This window comes from Bombina bombina, chromosome 9 (assembly GCF_027579735.1).
Source record: "Bombina bombina isolate aBomBom1 chromosome 9, aBomBom1.pri, whole genome shotgun sequence".
NCBI classification, from domain to species: Eukaryota; Metazoa; Chordata; class Amphibia; order Anura; family Bombinatoridae; genus Bombina; species Bombina bombina.
In genome coordinates, this window is record NC_069507.1 from 64,479,231 (window position 1) to 64,499,896 (window position 20,666).

Consider the following 20,666-nt stretch of genomic DNA (forward strand, 5'->3'; position numbering starts at 1 on the left):
GTGAGGGTTGTTCCGGTTTAGGGGCTAATAGTGTGGGGGGGTGGCATTTCAGGGGTTAATAGAGTAGTTTAGTGCCACTGTTTCCTCCGGCCAAACTTTTTACACAAACTTTTAGATCACGTAAAAAGTTTGAGCTTTAAATGCGATTGCATTCGAGCAAACGCGTTTACGTTCAATTATGGGGATCATAAATTATTACAGGTTCGTGTAAACGAATAAGCAGTAATTTAAACAGTACACCACTTGTAATATAGATTAGAGCGTAAAAAACACTGCAATCTCATAATCGTGTTTACGCTCCCCGTACTAACGATAGTGCTTCACTCCTAATCTAGCCCTATGTGTTTAACCACTACAAAGAAGTTAAAGGGACGGTAAACAACCTGAGATTTCAATAGTAATGCATAGTAAAACAACTGTGAAATATATTTTATTGTTTATTTTGCTCCCTTTTCATGCAATTTAGCTCTGGGTTTTTTAATTCTCAAAACTGAAAAAGCACATGCAGACTTTTCAAGGCTAACCCTACTGCTTATATTTTCCCTAATTGCCTTTAAGTGATAAGATGGAAAAACAATGCACTTTATACTAACATAGTGACAGTGGCGAGCCTTGTCAGCTGCAGACTTAAGCTCTTATTGGCTCCTCCAAATGAGGCAAGTGGTGGCTGGAGTTTGGCTATTGAAAAAGACAATTACAGCAAGTAAGATATTAATTTGTTTTAAAAATATTTTTACTTGATATGTTATTCTATCACAAGACAACAGAAATGTCTTGTCAAAGAACGTGTTTACTTTACCATACCTAAGTATTCCTTTCAGCAATGGATACAACAAAAACAAAGTCAATTTGATAACAGGAATGACTTGAAAAGTCTTTGCGTGCTGTCTGAACCCCAATAGTTTAATTTTGATTTTTATGTCCCTTTAAAATAATTAAATGTTTTAGTTTTAGAAGTAAATACATTCTGAATTAATATTACGTTAAAGGGACATGAAACCTAACATTTTTCTTTCATAATTCAGAGAAAACATACATTTTTAAACAACTTTCAAATTGACTTCAGTTATCTAATTTGCTTTGTTCTTTTGGCATCCTTTGTTGAAAGGAATACCTAGGTAGGCTCAGGAGCTGGGAGCTAGCTGCTGATTTGTGGCTGTTGTCATTGGCTTACAGATGTGTTCAGCGTGCTCCTAGTAGTGCATTTCTGCTCATTCAATAAAGGATACCAAGAGAAAGAAGCATAATTGATAATAGAAGTAAATTGGAAAGTTATTAAAAACTGTATGTTGTATCGGAATACTGAAAGAAAAATTTTGGGTTTCATGTCCCTTTAAAGGGACATAAAACCCAAAATGTTTCTTTCATGTTTCAGATAGAACATACAATTTTAAACAACTTTCCAGTTTACTTCTATTATCAAATTTGCTTCATACTCTTTGTATCTTTTGTTGAAAAACATATCTAGATAGGCTCAGTAGCTTGGAGCTAGTTGCTGATTGATGACTGACATTTTTTGTCCATTTTCATTGGCTTAGATGGTTTTTCAGCTAGCTCCCAGGAGTACAATGCTGCTTCTGCAATAAAAGATACCAAAAGAATGAAGTAACAGAAGTAAATTGGAAAGTTGTTTAAAAATATATTATCTATCTGAATCATGAAATAAATATTTTGGGTTTCATGTCCCTTTAAATAACAACAGTATTGAGATCTATAATACATTGTAGGTGTGTTTATAGTGCTGATCACTGCTGCTGCCTACAAACTCCCTCAGTGATAATGACACGTCAGTCGTCAAGGACTCTGTGCAAACAAACATTTCACAATGGCCAAGCAGTCTACTAAGGAGTGAAAAAGGGGAACAAGCAGAAGATTAACAAGGAGGCTGACTGAGAGGTCTCCTGGAAAGAGGGTGAGGTGTCCGGTTGTATCTGCTATATGTATTCCCTTTTATAGTGCAGGCGTATACAGAACCCATAACAACCTCTCCGTGTGACCGGTCCTTGCACTAACTAGTTATGGGCTATTTAACATGTGAAACGATTTGTTTCTGTAGCAACGTCATCTGTCTTCCAATGCCAGAACACACATTAATCTGCCGCCACATATTTACTTAAAACTCCAAGAGGCAAACAAATTCTTTAGAGAACAGGAATGCAATATACCTTCAAATTATTAACCTAATAGTCCTTTATTTTTATTTTTGTTATGCAGATACCCATCTGTGAAGTTAACAATTAACAGTTAGTATGTAATAGAAATCTATGTTGATGCAAAGTTAAAGGGACATTTAACTTAAAACGGGCAGTTTACTGTATTTCTTTTTTAAAGTGTTTCCAATGATCCATGTGGTGTATTACATTGTTTACAACTAATCCATTTACCTTTATTTTGTCATTTGAAATAGTTGTTTTTTTTTCTATTCAAATATCCATCCATACACTAACAAATGTAAACGATGCAATAATGGTTACAGGAAACCTATGTAAAAAAAGAGGAACCAGAAGAAATCAACCTCCCGTTGGGGTGTGGGTGAGAAACCCCAGCCCTTCTTTAAGGGCATTCTTGCACAAGTGCCAGATACAACAAACTCTTATCTTAGACCATTACAATCAGAATTTAAGAATACAAAACAATGTTTCAGTGTTAAAAGTATAACTATTGCAATATACAGTAATTTATTTTACTGCCTTCTGCTGTGAAATTCATCTGAAAATTCTGTTTGTCCCCCTTTTTCTCATGGAGGTTTGGGGTTATTACTAATTATCTACTTTGTGAAATTATATTATCCTCGCTCCCTTATCTTGTCTCTCTAGTCAAATTCTTTTTTAAAGGGACAGTGAACACATTGAGAATTTATATAAAATGTTTTGTTATGCATAATGAAACAACTGTGCAATATATTTTCATTATTTATTTTTCCACATTTCATGTCATTTGGAGCTGTAAATTGAACAATTCCAAATTAGTAGAATAGCTGCTACAAACAATTAGCACAGAAGACATTGGGGCTGATTTAACAATGTCTGTCCGACATTATACGTTGTAGTGTATCATGTCCGACAGACATTGCTGAATGTGCACAGCATACGCAGTTGGCATTCAACATTGCACAAGCAAGTCTAGTGAAATGCTTGTGCAATGCCACCCCCTGCAGACAGAGCGTGTAATTTTAAATGCGTTTCCAATTTTTTTTTTTTTATCAAATTTGCTTTGTTCCCATATTATGGGGGCAATTTATTAAGGGCTGAATGGCCCCTGATGTCCCTGTTTTGCGAGAGCCTTCAGGCTCGCCGCAAACAGCAGTTATAAAGCAGTTATAAAGCAGCGGTCTTAAGACTGCTCCTTAACTGGTCCGTCTCCTCTGAGGCTGCGGACATCAATCCACCCAATCTCATACGATCGGACTGATTGACACTCCCTGCTAGTGGCCGATTGGCCACGAATCTGCAGGCGGTGGCATTGCACAAGCAGTTTCTCAAGAACTGCTTGTGCAATGATAATTGCTGACAGGGTATGCTGTCGGCATTCATCGATGTCTGTCGGACATGATCTGCTGAGCAGATAATGTTGGACAGACCGATGATAAATCAGCCCCTATATCTACCATTTTTCCCACATCTTTTTTTATTTAGTAAAAAATTTGTTTAAATCCCCAAATTTGTTTTGTATGTTTTTGCACACCAAGGACTTCTGCCTTATCTAATAATCTCTCACAAACAAAACATACTTTTAATACATGAATAACTGGTGCGCCTGCTCTGGGGCTGCGATTGGCCGCAAATCTGCAGGGGGCAGCATTGCACAAGCAGTATATATACTGTATATATATAAATACACATATATAATTACAGATGTATTATTTAATCTAAACTGTAATTCAGGGTGAATATATAGAAAGAAAACAAGAAAGAAATATGTGATTGTCTCATTGTGTCACATCTAATACGCCAATTTTACATACTCACATTTTCAGAGAAGAGGCGCACTCAGAAGTTGCAAAGTGGATGAAGTCTCATAAAATTCCTTTTTCATGCAAACATTTGTTTAACAATAATAACGGCTGCTCTTTTATATACATCAATGAGGGACAACTTCTTAAGACATGGGGGCTGCACAGCAGTATTTTAGAAGCTTTTAGGGCCGTATATAAATATATTGCTATTAAACACACAGATAATAACATATTGGGGCCTATTTATCAAATGTCTTGCAGACCTGATCCGACAGTGCGGATCAGGTCCGCAAGACATTGCTGAATGCAGAGAGCAATACGCTCTCCGTATTCAGCATTGCACCAGCAGCTCTTGTGAGCCGCCCCCTGCAGACTCGCGGCCAATGGGCCGCCAGCAGGGGGGTGTCAATCAACCCGATCATACTCGATCGGGTTGATTTCCGGCGATTCCTGTCCGCCTGCTCTTTAGACCGCTGCTTCATAACTGCTGTTTCTGGCGAGTCTGAAGACTCGCCAGAAACACTGGCCCACAAGCTCCGTTCGGAGCTTGATAAATGGGCCCCATCGTCTTAGATATTCAGTAGCACAGGGTCAAATTTAGGTAAAGTTGCAGGGTCTGCTGTTCTGTTCTCCAGAGGGCTCTTTTGAGTTGTCCTTGAGAAAGTCGCCCCAACTGGCAAAAACAACTGCTGGATTTGTCAGGAAGCCTGTTAGTCACACGATAGAGGTGTTGTTGTGGTAAGAACAATGTGAAATGGTAGCGGTTACCAATATTGGTGGAGTCCAACTTCCACTTAAAGGGACAGACTATACCAAAATTGCTATTGTTTAAAAAGATAATCCCTTTATTACCCATTCCCCAGCTCTGCATAACCAACACTGTTATATTAATATACGTTTTACCTCTGTGATTATCTTGTATCTAAGCCTCTGCAGACTGCCCCCTTATTTCAGCCTTCAAGGGTTTTGAAATTAGCATATGAGCCTACCTTGGTTTAGCTTTCAACAAAGAATACCAACAGAACAAAGCAAATTTGATGATAAAAATAAATTGGAAAGCCGTTTAAAATTGTTTAAAATTGCATGCCCTTTCTGAATCATGAAAGTTTAAAGGGACAGTTTACTCAAAAAAATGTCTCCCCTTTAATTTGTTCCCAATGATTCAATTTACCTGCTGGAGTGTATTAAATTGTTTACAAGTATTTCCATTACCCTTATATTGGCATTTAAAATAGTTTATTTAGCCTGTGGTATCCCCACCCATCCTGAAAGTTTTTAGCCTTAAGACCAAGCTGGTTAAACACAGCCAGTAGAAGAAATTACACTCTCAGTGGGTTATAGAAGAGATAAGGTAACAAAATGTTAATTTTCTATTGTTCTCTCCAAGTATTGGTGATTGGTTTATGGACAGATATAAGATAAAGAAGCAGGTATATGTACACAATGTGATAAACTAATGAGATCTGATTATACCTACAAGCTCAACCCATTTTATTAGGTTGTGGCTTCAAAACACAAAATCAGCTAATTCATATACACAAATAAGCCTTAAAAAAGCAAATCTCATATTTTGTACTCTGCAGCTGGTAAAAAAGTAATTGGAAACACATTAAGGGAAAAAAATTATATAGTATACTGTCCCTTTAATTTTGACTAGACTGTCCCTTTAAAGCTGATATTGACTGTTGTACAGCTATCATACTGTATGTTTGGTTGTTAATAATTACATACCAGTGTTTTATATGCAATAAATATTTCAATTCATATTTTGGTATACATTTGAGAAGCTTCTCACTAAATATTGCATTTCAAGCATTATTCCTCTAATCCAGTGTTTCTCAACTGCTATAATGAAAACCTGACCTGTTGGGGGAATTTAAGGACCGCTGTTGATAAACATTTCTCTGTTGCATATATACAGTATTTAACAGTGTCTTCCTTTATTAAGTACATATACACTTGTTCTGCAGCACAAACGTTGTATGGTATTGTTTATAATATATATCGTTTCTATTTTATTATATATACTGTACTGTTGGTATTTATTTAGAGACTTCTTTATTTTTCTCCCTTTTGATTTGTTGCCATTCACCAGAAGTCCCCAAAGTGCACATTTTTTAAGTTCCACTTTTTCCTGCGGCCACAAAAAAAGGATGGTGTTCAATTTTATTTCTCTATCGGCCTCTGGTTAATAATACCTAATATACATCATAGTAATATGTCCCTTTAAACTGGCCGTCCTAAACTGAATCAATTTCATGCTCTGTTCTGGGGGTTAAACTTTCTTTTTTTTTTATGGAGATTCCTGTGCTGAAAAAAAACCAAGGTAAGCGATGTGCGCAAACATGAATATGCAGTTTGTTTCAATATACATTTAAACAGCTTTAGTGTTAAAGGACAATAAAGTCATTTTTTGCTACTGCATGTAAAATAGGGCAGTTTAAAATATATTATTTGTTTTTTTGTGTGTGTTTTTTTCTTGTAATGATGTTTATGTATAAATAATAATAGTGTTTTTATTGTAAAAGAGATGACTAATGTGTTTTAGTACAACCACCTATTGGAAACATAATATAATTTGCTGTTGTGGTGGTCATTTAATACTTCTTAATTATTGATGTATTTTCTATAAATGAAATGTGTCATGAAAAGCATTTTTTGTGGTAAATATGATAAAATGTCTCCATCTAGTGTTGATTCTGTGAAGTTCACTATCTAGATTTGATTTTTTTATTGACATATTTTTATTGTCTTCCCTCAACTCCCTTTTACTTTTACATTCTTGCCCTGTCACTTTCCTATTCCCCTTGTATTTTTTCTTCCTTACTTGCCCTTAAGATATTGATCTAAGCATGATTAGCATGGTCAGTGTTCTAATCCAGTGTAGCTATGGAACACGTTTTGCTATATAAAAGCGTTGTCAGAACCACAAACTAATCCCAATATGTACAGAAGTCCTATCCAAAACCTAGCAATCATTGCCCAAATCCATAAAACTAGTCCAAAAGATCGAACAAAGCCAGTTTTTGTGAACACAGAGCAGAAAGAAACCTTTTTGGTTGATCTCATATTGAACTTGGCTTCATCAAATGGAAAAAATGTAATAATGGATTAAAGGGGCGTAGAAAAAAGCATTATACATGCTACAAGTATACCATTGTAAGCATATTATGGTTATTATGTTTCTTTTAAAAGCTTAATGTCCCTTCCAAAAAAATAAACAGAAATAGGTTTTTAGTCTTGAACATTAACTAACGTGAAGGGACAGTCTAGTCAAAATTAAACATACAAGATTAAGATAGGTCATGTAATTTTAAACAACTTTCCAATTTACTTTTATCCTCAAATTTGCTTTGTTCTCTTGGTATTCTTTGTTAAAGGTTAAACCTATGTAGGCTCATATGCTAATTTTTAAGCCCTTAAAGGCCACCTCTTATCTCAGAGCATTTTGACAATTTTTCACAGTTAGGCAGTGCTAGTTCATGTGTGCTATATAGATAACAATGTGTTCACCCCCGTGGAATTATTTATGAGTCAGCACTGATTGGCTAAAATGCAAGTCTGTCAAAAGAACTGAAATAAGGGGGCAGTCTGCAGAGGCTTAGATACAAGGTAATCCCAGGTAAAAAGTATATTAATATAACAGTGTTGCTTATACAAAACTGGGGAATGGGTAATAAAGGGATTATCTATCTTTTTAAACAATAACAATTCTGAAGTAGACTTTCCCTTTAGAGATGTGCATAAGGAGTCTGTGCATTTTACCATTATAGTAGTCAAGGCAACGTGCCTCTTGTGTGTGGTTGATTAATTATGGAATCATCTCTTTCTCTCTTCCTTATAGAGTCAACTTAGCCTTTAATGATTTTTGTTGCTAGTGTTTTTCTTGTATTGTATACTTTTATTCATGGTATAAATAGTTTATTTCATTGGCAGCTTTGCTCAAAAGTATTAATCCATAAAAATATTTTCTCTAGTTATTTTTCAAGATCTTCAGTTACTCTACTGTGAATGTGCAGTAATGTAGTTTCTTTTTGGATTACTAACTGATCATTAATTGTAGCTTTTTATCAGCTAGGGTGTACAAATTAGATTGTTGTAGGGCAACCCCCCCCCCCCAAGATTTGAAACTACATTAAACACTAAATATACTTTATTAGCATAGTATTAACATTATTCCCTGCCTGCTTCCAGTCACTTGTGGTGCCATGTAAAAATCTGTCTTTCACTAAATTCCAGTGCTGACCTGTTTGCACATGTGCAGTAATTATTCTTCAGATAACTGCAGTGTAACGTAGGGCCCATAATGACAGCACCCATGATTAGAGGGAGGGGCATAACATGTGTTTAGTGTCCCTTTAAATATTTGGGTAGTAACTAAGAATTTTTAACAGTGTCATTTTACTAAAGAAAATAAGAACATATTGAGGCTTTACGCAAGTTTGAGCTACTAGTTTTGTAATATAAAACTAAATTTGTGTCTTTTAAGGTTTTTGTTGCTGAAGAATGGTGGCACATGACAAGGATCCAAAGTCTGTTGTATCCATCAATGACTGTAAGATCATACGCGTCCCAACAGTACTGCCAGCAATGAGGAGCCAAAAATATACAGATTTCCTACTGTGAGTGTCGTCATGTTTCACAACTGCCACTCAATATTATTAAAGGGACAGTATACACTAATTTCAATATAACTGCATGTAATAGACACTACTATAAAGAATAAGATGCACAGATACTTATATAAAAATCCAGTATAAAACTGTTTAAAAACTTACTTGGAAGCTCTCAGTTTAGCTCTGTTGAAAAGGTAGCTGGAAAGTCCACTGCAAGTGGGAAATAAGACCCCCCCCCCCTTCTTTTGCATATGAAAAGACCCTTTACACAAACAGACGCAAGCTGGTGTAGGTATACGTCAGTATTCTCATAAAACTTTGGGGCTTGGTTAGGAGTCTGAAAATCAGAGCAATGTTATTTAAAAATAAGCAAAACTAGACATTTAAAAAAAATAAAACTTTATGGGCTTTATAAATAGATCATCTACAAAACATTTATGCAAAGAAAAAATGAGTGTATAATGTCCCTTTAAGTTCCGAACCAGGGCAAACAATAATGGGTGTGGCCATGTTGGAGGGGGGTTAAGGTGGAGCCTAACTTTTCTTTTACAAATTAGCAATAGGCCACCACAGCTTTCTTATCTACAATATCCTTAAAGTGACAGTAAACTCTCCTCTTTATAAAATCAGATCTGGAATGTTAGTGATATTTAAGATGGAGTCTAAGTCATCAGTTGTAATGAAGTTGCGCTATAACTTACTTTTTAATATAGATATAAAATTCAAATTGCCGCCCCCACTTCAAAAGTCAGTTTTTCTGTGAGCTAAAGGTTTGAATTGATCTCCAATCAGCACTCTAGCTACAACAAAAGTTCCATATGGGGAGAGCACTGATTGGAAAACAAATCAAACCTTTAGCTCACAGAAAAACTGACTTTTGAAGTGGGTGGCGGAGCACAAGGAATTAATATTTCATATCTATAAAAAAGTAAGTTATAGAGCATCTTCATTACATCTGATGAATTAAACTCCATCTAAAATATTACTAACATTCCGGATTTGATTTTATAAAGGGGAGCGTTTACCATCACTTTAAGAATTACTCCTGCATACATACTACAGAGTTGTATTACCTTGGGTACTAGGCATTACATATGTTTATACATTACCAGTCCAAAGTCCTTAATGTGTAAAATAAAGCTCCATAACCTACACGCGTTTCGCATGATAATGGATTTTTCAAAAATGCATCTGTGATGTTAAGAAATTTAAATCCCCTCCTGGTGTTTAATTGGTTCAATAATTATACAAAACATAAAATTAAATATGGCTGTTGGTTCTTTGTAAAGACACAGTAAAGGAAAAATTAAACTTAAATGTTTTGGATAGAACATAATCGGTTAAACAAGGTTAAAATGAACTTCTATGATTAATTTTGCTTTGTTCTCTTGTTATCCTTTGTTAAATAATAATTCTAAGTGAGCTCGGGAGCATACACATGTATGTAGCCATTTGGCAGCAGTGCTAGCAACAATGTTTATTGCAATGTTCTACATAGTTGCAAATACAGCTGCCATAAAATGCTAAAGACATGTGCACACATCTAAGCTCATATCAGCCTACTTAGGTTTATTTTTCAACAAAGGATGCCAAGAGGACAAAGCAAATATGGTAAAAAAATAACCATAAATATTTCATTTTAACCTTAAAGGGATATTAAACCCATTTTTTTTCTTTCATGATTCAGAAAGAACGTGCAATTTTAGGCAACTTTCTAATTTACTCCTATTATCAATTTTTAAAAATGGCACGCACCTAATATTACATCAAATATTACATCATATTTATCAAAACAATGTTGTACTGTGTTGATTAGATCCATTTAACCTGATGAACATTTTAAATAGAATGTTTTTTTTAGAGAGCAGGAGCGTATGATTGGTCCTGAGGGGTATTTGGACTCAAAGAGATACGCAAACAGTTATATGGTTCGAAAAGGCTTAGCAAAGACCAAGAGTGTCATTCCTGTTTGCCGAGAGAAGCGAAGCAATGAGGCGACATCAGAGGAACAACGCTTGCAGGTATAGAGAGTGATAAGTCTTCTACCACCAGACATATAACATTTAACTGAGGCTACTGCTAGGTTCTCTTCGCTGTCTGTGGTTCTTTTTCAGTCATTTATCATTACTCACCTGTAAATGCTTCTGTAATCTTAAGTAATGATGACTTTTAATGAACGTTACTTAGCCCCTTAATGTCAGTGACATACACTGATTGTCACAAGGGGTTTAAAGGGCTCCGGGAGTACAGGTCTTGCCGACAGAGGCAAGACTGCCCTATTTCTGTGTCCATTACTGTCTCACACATGCAGGAATAGACTGATCTTGCTGCTGTTGACGAGACGCAAGCCATTTAACCCCTTATGCACAAACAACAGCTGACGTAAAGGGTATGTCAGCTGTTGTTAAGGGGTTAAAAACATGACAAACTGGCAACAAGCTATGCCTTTCTTGCTTAGCATTTCCGATTCATATACCTAAAGGGACATGATACCCAAATGTGCATGCACTTGAAAGTGATGCAGCATAGCTGTAAAAAGCTGACTAGAAAATATCCCCTGAACATTTCTATATGAAAAAGGAAGATATTTTACCTCAAAATGTCCTAAGTAATAAGTATTCACATCCCATTGTAAAGGGATTTTAAGCAGCCAGTCAGGATGTTAGTCCCAGGACCTGCAAGGGAGTGTGCATCTGGCATGTGCGGGCACAGTCATGTTATTTCCCTATTCAGTTTAAGGAAGTTTACTGTGAAATCTCAAAATATTTTAGTGAAGTCTCATGAGATCACAGCAATGCAAAGCATGACCTCAGCAATGCTGATGCTGATTGACTGTTTTTTTTTTGGGGGGGGGGATTTAACCTGCAGCTGGACAGCAGTTGCAGTATCATATAAATATACTATGGTCCTGGGACAAAAATAAGTAGTTGCTTTTGGATGACCTTGTTAGATGTATATACATTTTTATGGTAGGTGGCTATCCAAAAGTGTGCTTAAGCATAATAATAAACTTGTATAAATAAATACCTATAATACAGCTAGATTACAAGATTGGCGTTATGAGTGAAAAAGCAGCATTATGCTTCATAACGATGCTTTTTCCCTAATGCCGCTATTACAAGTCTTGTCAGAATAGGTGTACCGCACACCTTTTTGGCCGTCACGCAACGTCAGTACCGCACTTTTAAAAAAGTCCTTTTTCAATGGGACTTTTCATAGTGCCGGTATTACAAGTTTTGCTGTGAGGCCAAAAAGCCGGGCAGATAGCTCAGCATGCTAAGGCACTGTGGCTGAGCTCTGTAGCAACCCAAGGGTTGCAGGTTCGATCCCCGGTGAGGTCCACTCAGCCTTTCATCCTTCAGAAGCTGATAAAATGAACAGCACCTTGAGACTCTTACGGGTGATTAGCCGCACTTTACACGTACCCAATACATACAATACATACACAAAAAGTGAACGGTACACCCTATACTGACACGATTCATACCGCCATCTAAAGTCAGTAGTTATGAGATTTATGTTACAAATCTGTAGCATAAAACTCATAACTAAAGTGTTAAAAAGTACACTAACAACCATAAACTAGCTATTAACCCCTAAACTGAGGCCCTCCCGCATTGCAAATACTAAATTTAATTTATTAACCCCTAATCTGCCGTTCCGGACATTGCCGCCACTTAAAAAATGTATTAACCCCTATCTCTCCACTCCCTGACATCGTTGCCTTTATAATAAACCTATTAACCCCTAAACCTCCACCCTCCTGCATCGTAAACACTATTTAAATATTATTAACCGCTAATCTGCCACCGGAATAATAAACCTATTAACCACTAAACCGCAAGCCCCCCACAATGAAATATGCTAAAATAAACTATTAACCCCTAAACCTCTGGCCTCCCACATCGCTACATAAATATATTAACCCCTAAACCTAACCCTAATGTAACCCTAAGCCTAAGTCTAACCCTAACCCTAACACCCCCTAACAACTATAATTAAAATAAATCAAAATTAAACGTACAATTATTACCTAAATAATTCCTATTTAAAACTAAATACTTACCTATAAAATAAAACCTAAGCTAGCTACAAAATAACTAATAGTTACATTGTAGCTAGCTTAGGTTTTATTTTTATTTCACAGGTAAGTTTGTATTTATTTTAACTAGGTAGACTAGTTAGTAAATAGTTATTAACTATTTACTAACTACCTAGCTAAAATAAATACACAGTTACCTGTAAAATAAAACCTAACTTGCCTTACAATAAAACCTAACATTACAATCAAATAAAATGAATTAAATTAATAAAATAGAATTATCTACATTACAAAAAAAAATTAAACACTAAATTATACAAAATAAAAAAAGAAGTTATCAAAAATAAAAACAAATTACTCCTAATCTAATAGCCCTATCAAAATAAAAAAGCCCACCCAAAATAAAAAACCCTAGCCTACACTAAACTGCCAATGGCCCTTAAAAGGGCCTTTTGCGGGGCATTGCCCAAAGAAATCAGCTCTTTTACATGTTAAAAAAAATACAAACACCCCCCAACAGTAAAACCCACCACCCACCCAACCAAACCCCTAAATAAACCTAAGCTAACCATTTCCCTGAAAAGGGCATTTGGATGGGCATTGCCCTTAAAAGGGCATTTAGCTCTTTTACTTTGCCCAAACCCTAAGCTAAAAATAAAACCGACCCAATAAACCCTTAAAAAAAACCTAACACTAACCCCCGACGATCCACTTACAGTTTTTGAAGACTGGACATCCATCCTCATCCAGGTGGCAGAAGTCTTCATCCAAGCAGGCAGAAGTCCTCATCGATGTCGGCAGAAGTCTTCATCCAAGCAGGCAGAAGTCTTCATCCAGATGGCATATTCTATCTTCATCCATCCGGCGAGGAGCGGGTCTATCTTCAAGACATCTGGCGCGGAGCATCCTCTTCTTCCGATCGCTGCTGTAGAATGAAGTTTCCCTTAAAGTTACGTCATCCAAGATGGCGTCCCTTACATTCCAATTGGCTGACAGAATTCTATCAGCCAATAGGAATTAAAGGTGAAAAAATCCTATTGGCTGTTGCAATCAGCCAATAGGATTGAGCTAGCATTCTATTGGCTGATTGGAATAGCCAATAGAATGCAAGCTCAATCTTATTGGCTGATTGGATCAGCCAATAGAATGAAAGCTCAATCCTATTGGCTGATTGCAACAGCCAATATGATTTTTTCACCTTTAATTCCTATTGGCTGATAGAATTCTGTCAGCCAATCAGATGTAAGGGACGCCATCTTGGATGATGTCACTTAAAGGGATACTTCATTCTACAGCAGCGATCGGAAGAAGAGGATGCTCCGCGCCTCATGACTTGAAGATAGACCCGCTCCGCGCGAGATGGATGAAGATGAAGACTTCTGCCCGCTTGGATGAAGACTTCTGCTGGCTTCGATGAGGACTTCTGCCCGCTTGGATGAAGACTTCTGCCACCTGGATGAGGATGGATGTCCGGTCTTCGAGAACTGTAAATGGATTGTCGGGGGTTAGTGTTAGGTTTTTTTAAGGGTTTATTGGGTGGGTTTTATTTTTAGCTTAGGGTTTGGGCAATGTAAAAGAGCTAAATGCCCTTTTAAGGGCAATGCCCATCCAAATGCCCTTTTCAGGGCAATGGTTAGCTTAGGTTTATTTAGAGGGTTTGGTTGGGTGGGTGGTGGGTTTTACTGTTGGGGGGTGTTTGTAATTTTTTTTAACAGGTAGGAGAGCTGATTTCTTTGGGGAAATGCCCGCAAAAGGCCCTTTTAAGGGCCATTTTCAGTTTAGTGTAGGCTAGGGTTTTTTTTATTTTGGGTGGGATTTTTTATTTTGATAGGGCTATTAGATTAGGAGTAATAATTCGTTTTTATTTTTGATAATTTCTTTTTTTATTTTGTGCAATTTAGTGTTTATTTTTTTGTAGTTTAGATAATTGTATTTTATTAATTTAATTTATTTGATTTGATTGTAATGTTAGGTTTTAGTGTAAGGCAGGTTAGGTTTTATTTTACAGGTAAATTTGTATTTATTTTAACTAGGTAGCTAGTAAATAGTTAATAACTATTTACTAACTAGTCTACCTAGTTAAAATAAATACAAACTTACCTGTGAAATAAAAAATAAAACCTAAGCTAGCTACAATATAACTATTAGTTATATTGTAGCTAGCTTAGTTTTTTTTTACAGGTAAGTATTTAGTTTTAAATAAGAATAATTTAGGTAATTATTGTAAGTTTAATTTAGATTTATTTTAATTATATTTAAGTTAGGGGGGTTAGGGTTAGATTTACGCTTAGGGTTACGTTAGGGTTAGGTTTAGGGGTTAATATATTTATTTAGTGTTAGTGATGTGGGAGGCCAGAGGTTTAGGGGTTAATAACTTTAGTATAGTGGCGTCGACATTGGAGACGGCAGATTAGGAGTTAATAACTGTAATGTAGGTGGTGGCGATGTTAGGGACAGCAGATTAGTGGTGTTTAGACGTGTTTTTTATGTTAGGGTGTTAGGTTTAAATGTAGCTTTTTTTCTTTCCCCATAGACATCAATGGGGCTGCGTTTCGGAGCTTTTGTTTCTGTGATCGCAGGTGTTAGGCTTTTTTTTAGCCGACTCTCCCCATTGATGTCTATGGGGAAATCGTGCACGAGCATGTCAAAACACTGCTTGTATTTGGGTGAGATATGGAGCTTAACGCAACCATATCGGCAGCACAAGCCGGGTTTTACAAAACCTATAATAGCAGCGCTATAGGGAGGTTAAATACCGCCGCTTTTGTGGCGGTCGTTAATTTCCCTATATCGCTCAAAACTCGTAATCTAGCTGATTGATAGATGAGAGAAAAGAATGCTGTTGGGCACTTAAATAACTAGATATAAAACAACATTTAATTGAACAATTATAAAAAAATAAAGCAGAGATCCGTTGCCACTAATAGTGAAAAACACTTCTCTGCCTAAAAACGTTTGAATCATAAAGTGATTTTTGCCTGTGAAGTTTGCTGCTAAATAGTTATGGTTCCTAAGGGTGACAGGGGATTAATGCTTGGGTGTGATCCAGACAGGAATTAAATTAATACTGCAGGGAACCGTTACTTCCCCTGATATCCACCCCCAAAAAATCCCTTGTTGACAGACAAAACATAACGAACAGTAACAAAAAACGCACACAAGCTGACATGAAAAACCCTTTTCCATCAGCTTTAGTCATGCCTTAGCTGGTATCACTGAAACATAGCTACTGTCCCATTTTTATCAAGAATATGTAGAACCTATTGTCTCACATGTATACATTTACCAGTTTTGAAAATTGTGTCTATTTTTTCTTTTTTTGGTATGAAGAATCCCTTTAAAGGAAGATGCTATCCGAAATCTAAATCATTTTAAATAGATCCAGCATATATGTAAAAAGCTGACTAGAAAATATCACACAAACATCTCTATGATAAAGGAAGATATTTTACATCAAAATGTCCTCAGCTCTCCAGAGTAAGTGCTCCGTGAGCAGTTATTGTTCAACATTTTAGTCATCTGCATAGTGAAAAAACAACAGCCAATCAACATCATCATTGCTGAATTCAGTTTGGTTTACTGTAATCTTGTGGGATTTCACCAAAATCACACGAAATTTCATAGTAAACTTCCATAAACTGAGGAGGGAAACAAAGTGGCCTTGCCTATACATGTCAGATGTACACTCCCAGAGCAAGTATCTTGATTGGATGCTTTAAGATCCTTTATAGTACTACTGAAAAAATGTCAAGTTTAAATATCTTCCTTTTTTAGAAATGTTTATGTGATATTTTCTACTCAGCTATTTACAGATATGCTACATCACATTCAATTTATTCAGCAATTGGGTAACATGTCCCTTTAAAGGGACAGTCTAGGCCAAAATAAACTTTCATGATTCAGATAGAGCATGTCATTTTAAACAATTTTTCAATTTACTTTTATCACCAATTTTGCTTTGTTCTCTTGGTATTCTTAGTTGAAAGCTTAACCTAGGAGGTTCATATGCTAATTTCTTAGACCTTGAAGCCCACCTCTTTCAGATTGCATTTTAACAGTTTTTCACCACTAGAGGGTGTTAGTTCACATATTTCATATAGATAACACTGTGCTCGTGCACATGAAGTTATCTGGGAGCAGGCACTGATTGGCTAGACTGCAAGTCTGTCAAAAGAACTGAAAAAGGGTCAGTTTGCAGAGGCTTACATACAAGATAATCACAGAGGTTAAAAGTATATTAATATAACTGTGTTGGTTATGCAAAACTGGGAAATGGGTAATAAAGGGATTATCTATCTTTTAAAACAATAAAAATTCTGGTGTAGACTGTCCCTTTAAGATACAAAATATCTCTGATCTTGAACATTTGGAGGTGGATTTGCACTAATTTTATGTTCCTAAATTTCTATGTGCCAGGACTCTTTATGTCAGAAGAGACAAGAAGTCAGAAGCCTGCGTAGATCACAAGGAGATGTTATGAAGGAATGTAGCGCTTTGCAGGATCAGTTCAAAGCATATGAATACGGTATTATAAATATGAGTGTACTGATGTATGTGCTCTACAAAATCCATCCAGCTCCTTTACACACAATATTCTGATCCACTAATCTGTACAAGTCAAATAGAAAACTAGTTTAAAAAATGTCTGTAATGGATTTCATATTAAAAACAAAAATGTCTTATCTAAAATTATTGTGCATCTCAGTAGTAAACAATATTTTTTTAAATAAATGTATATTTACAAAATCCATTTTTCCAACATAATATACACACACTTTTCAAAACAAAAATTAACAGATCAAGAGCTAGATTACAAGTGGAGTGCAATCAATAGCGCATGGTGCGTTATCTTTTACCCGAACTTGCACAAAGAATAAATCAAAATCTGGTATCACATGTGGATGGTTAAATATATTAATTGAAGGACCCTATAATTTAATGGATAGTGCAGGCTAATGCTATTAGTTCACTCATGCTTGTATTGGTGAGTTATGTGTTGAGCTTTTTAAGACCTGAAGTAGACCCTTATTATTAATAAAATAGTACAGAACTTTATGAACAACTCCACTATTTGCACACTATCAGCAACCTTAACATTAATTTTACTGCATAGCCCCATAGTAATGTATTATATGAGAGATTTAGCAACGTGCAGATGTTAGAGCATCTTAGACTAATGCTCGAGTGATAAAAAATAACTTTGGACCCAGGGCCGGATTGGCCTACCAGGATACCAGGAGATTTCCCGGTGGGCTGCAGCAGCTGGGGCTGGAAAGCTACAATTGAAAGGGGTGATTAATGGATGCAATTGGGTTGTAGGGCTGCTATATAACATCAATCTGATATTTGTATTTAATACAAAGTAATATAATTTAAGTCTGAAAAAATATTGGGGAAGGAGTGTCCCAGTAATCCCCTGGGGCATGTGCATTCTATCGACTCAACGGAAAATAGGGCTGGTCTGCTGGTCTTCATATTTTTTCCAGGGCTGCTTTTTATTCCCAGTCCAGCCCTGTTTGGACCTCTAATATGAGTGCAAAAATAGAAGTGCTATTGATTGTGCTTGACCTTCGTTAACGTATATTAGCATCAATATTTTTGTGCAACACTAACTAAAATATAGGCCAAAATATATATACTTTTTAAACTAAAAACTGACTCTGAAAGGAAACTAAAAAAAATGCTTTATTGAAAATTCTTTTTAAAAACCATGCACACAAATTTCAATAATAAAAAGGATAGAAACACTATCAGACATATTTAATGCTGGTTAGACTCTTAATCATTGACATATAAGCAATCCTTTAAAACCGCTGCTTCATAAACTCTATCACCAATTTGGAGTTGGGGGGTGATTATCACCCCACATTCATTCGACTGTGGTGATTGACAAGCCCTACTTTCATGCAATTGGTTGAGTGAGGGTAGGTGGGTGAACTTTAACAAGCGTTCATCTGTGCAATGTTAAATATGAGGAACAAATGTGCCCCACAATCTGCTATCAAATGTGGAAGGGCACACAACGGGGCCTAGTTATCAAGCCGTCAACCTCAAATACGCTGCGTATTCCGCAGCGTATTTGTGGCGAGGCTGATACGCCTTAGTTATCAAAGGCTCGAGACAGGCAAAAGTAGAATTTTGTGACGTAAGCTTCGATCCGCCGGACTCAGTCCGACACAGATCGATTCTTACGTCACTCCAGATGTTCCGCACACAAGTGCGGCACATTCTCACTACTTTTGCTAGCTATCAAAAAACTAGCAGGTACGCTCGGCACTTTTACGGCCCAGCGTACCTGGTTTTCAAAGCGCCAGCCTGGAGGCGGCGGATCCCATAGGAATCAATGGGAGTCTGACCATAGCGAAAGTACAAGTTCGCTGCTGACAGACATCCCATTGATTCCTATGGGAGATGTCTACACCCAACACCCTAACATGTACCCCGAGTCTAAACACCACTAATCTGTCCCCCTACACCGCCGCAACTAAATAAAGTTATTACCCCCTAAACCGCCGCTCCCGGAGCCCACCGCAAGCTACTCTATACATATTAACCCCTAAACCGCCGCTCCCGGAGCCCACCGCAACTATAATAAATGTATTAACCCCTAACCCGCCGCTCCCTGAACCCGCCGCAACCTATATTAAATGTATTAACCCCTATCCTGCCCCCCCTACACCGTCGCCACCTATAATACATTTATTAACCCCTATCCTGCCCCCCCTACACCGTCGCCACCTATAATACATTTATTAACCCCTAATCTGCCCCCCCTACACCGTCGCCACCTATAATAAATTTATTAACCCCTATCCTGCCCCCCACTACGCCGCCGCCACTGTAATAAAATGATTATCCCCTAAACCTAACCCTAACCCTAACCCTAACGCCCCCTAACTTAAATATTAATTAAATAAATCTAAATAAATTAACTCTTATTAACTAAATGAATCCTATTTAAAACTAAATACTTACCTTTAAAATAAACCCTAATATAGCTACAATATAAATAATAATTATATTCTAGCTATCTTAGGATTTATTTTTATTTTACAGGTACCTTTCAATTTATTTTAACCATGTACAATAACTATTAAATAGTTATTAACTATTTAATAGCTTACCTAGCTAAAATAAAGAGAAATGTACCTGTGAAATAAATCCTAACCTAAGTTACAATTACACCTAACACTACACTATACTTTAATAAATTATTCCTATTTAAAAATAAATACTTACCTGTAAAATAAACCCTAAGATAGCTACAATATAATTAATAATTATATTATAGCTATTTTTGGATTTATATTTATTTTACAGGTAACTTTGTATTTATTTTAGCTAGTTAGAATAGTTATTAAATAGTTATTAACTATTTAATAACTACCTAGCTAAAAGAAATACAAAATTACCTGTAAAATAAATCCTAACTTAAGTTACAATTAAACCTAATACTACACTATCATTAAATTAACTAAATAAACTACCTACAAAGAACTACAATGAAATACAATTACATAAACTAACTAAAGTACAAAAAATAAAAAAAGCTAAGTTACAAAAAATAAAAAATTACGTTACAAACATGTTAAAAATATTACAACAATTTTAAGCTACTTACACCTAATCTAAGCCCCCTAATAAAATAACAAACCCCCCCAAAATAAAAAAAATCCCTACCCTATTCTAAATTACATAAATTTCAATGCTCTTTTACCTTACCAGCCCTTAAAAGGGCCATTTGTGGGGGCATGCCCCAAAAAGTTCAGCTCTTTTGCCTGTAAAATAAAAATACAACCCCCCCCCCAACATTAAAACCCACCACCCACATACCCCTAATCTAACCCAAACCCCCCTTACAAAAACCTAACACTAATCCCCTGAAGATCATCCTACCTTGAGTCGTCTTCACTCAGCCGAGCCACCGATGGAACTGAAGAGGGCATCCGGAACGGAAGAAGTTAATCCTCCAAGCGGCGCTGAAGAAATCTTCCATCCGATGAAGTCATCATCCAGGCGGCGCTGAAGAAGTCTTCGATCCGGCCGATGTCAT

At 36.4% G+C, this 20,666-nt stretch overlaps 1 protein-coding gene across 1 annotated transcript in view; it reads left to right on the forward strand.

Moving 5' to 3' along the window:
• The first annotated feature begins 1,801 nt into the window (after positions 1-1,801).
• The window catches only part of LOC128639526 (trichoplein keratin filament-binding protein), a 54,272-nt gene continuing 35,407 nt past the window's right edge, over positions 1,802-20,666 (forward strand). The window contains exons 1-4 of the mRNA XM_053691666.1: positions 1,802-1,912; positions 8,445-8,577; positions 10,433-10,592; positions 17,030-17,138. Coding sequence (XP_053547641.1) covers positions 8,462-8,577; positions 10,433-10,592; positions 17,030-17,138 — 385 coding nt within the window. The 5' untranslated portion in view covers positions 1,802-1,912; positions 8,445-8,461. The remainder of the gene's footprint in view (positions 1,913-8,444; positions 8,578-10,432; positions 10,593-17,029; positions 17,139-20,666) is intronic.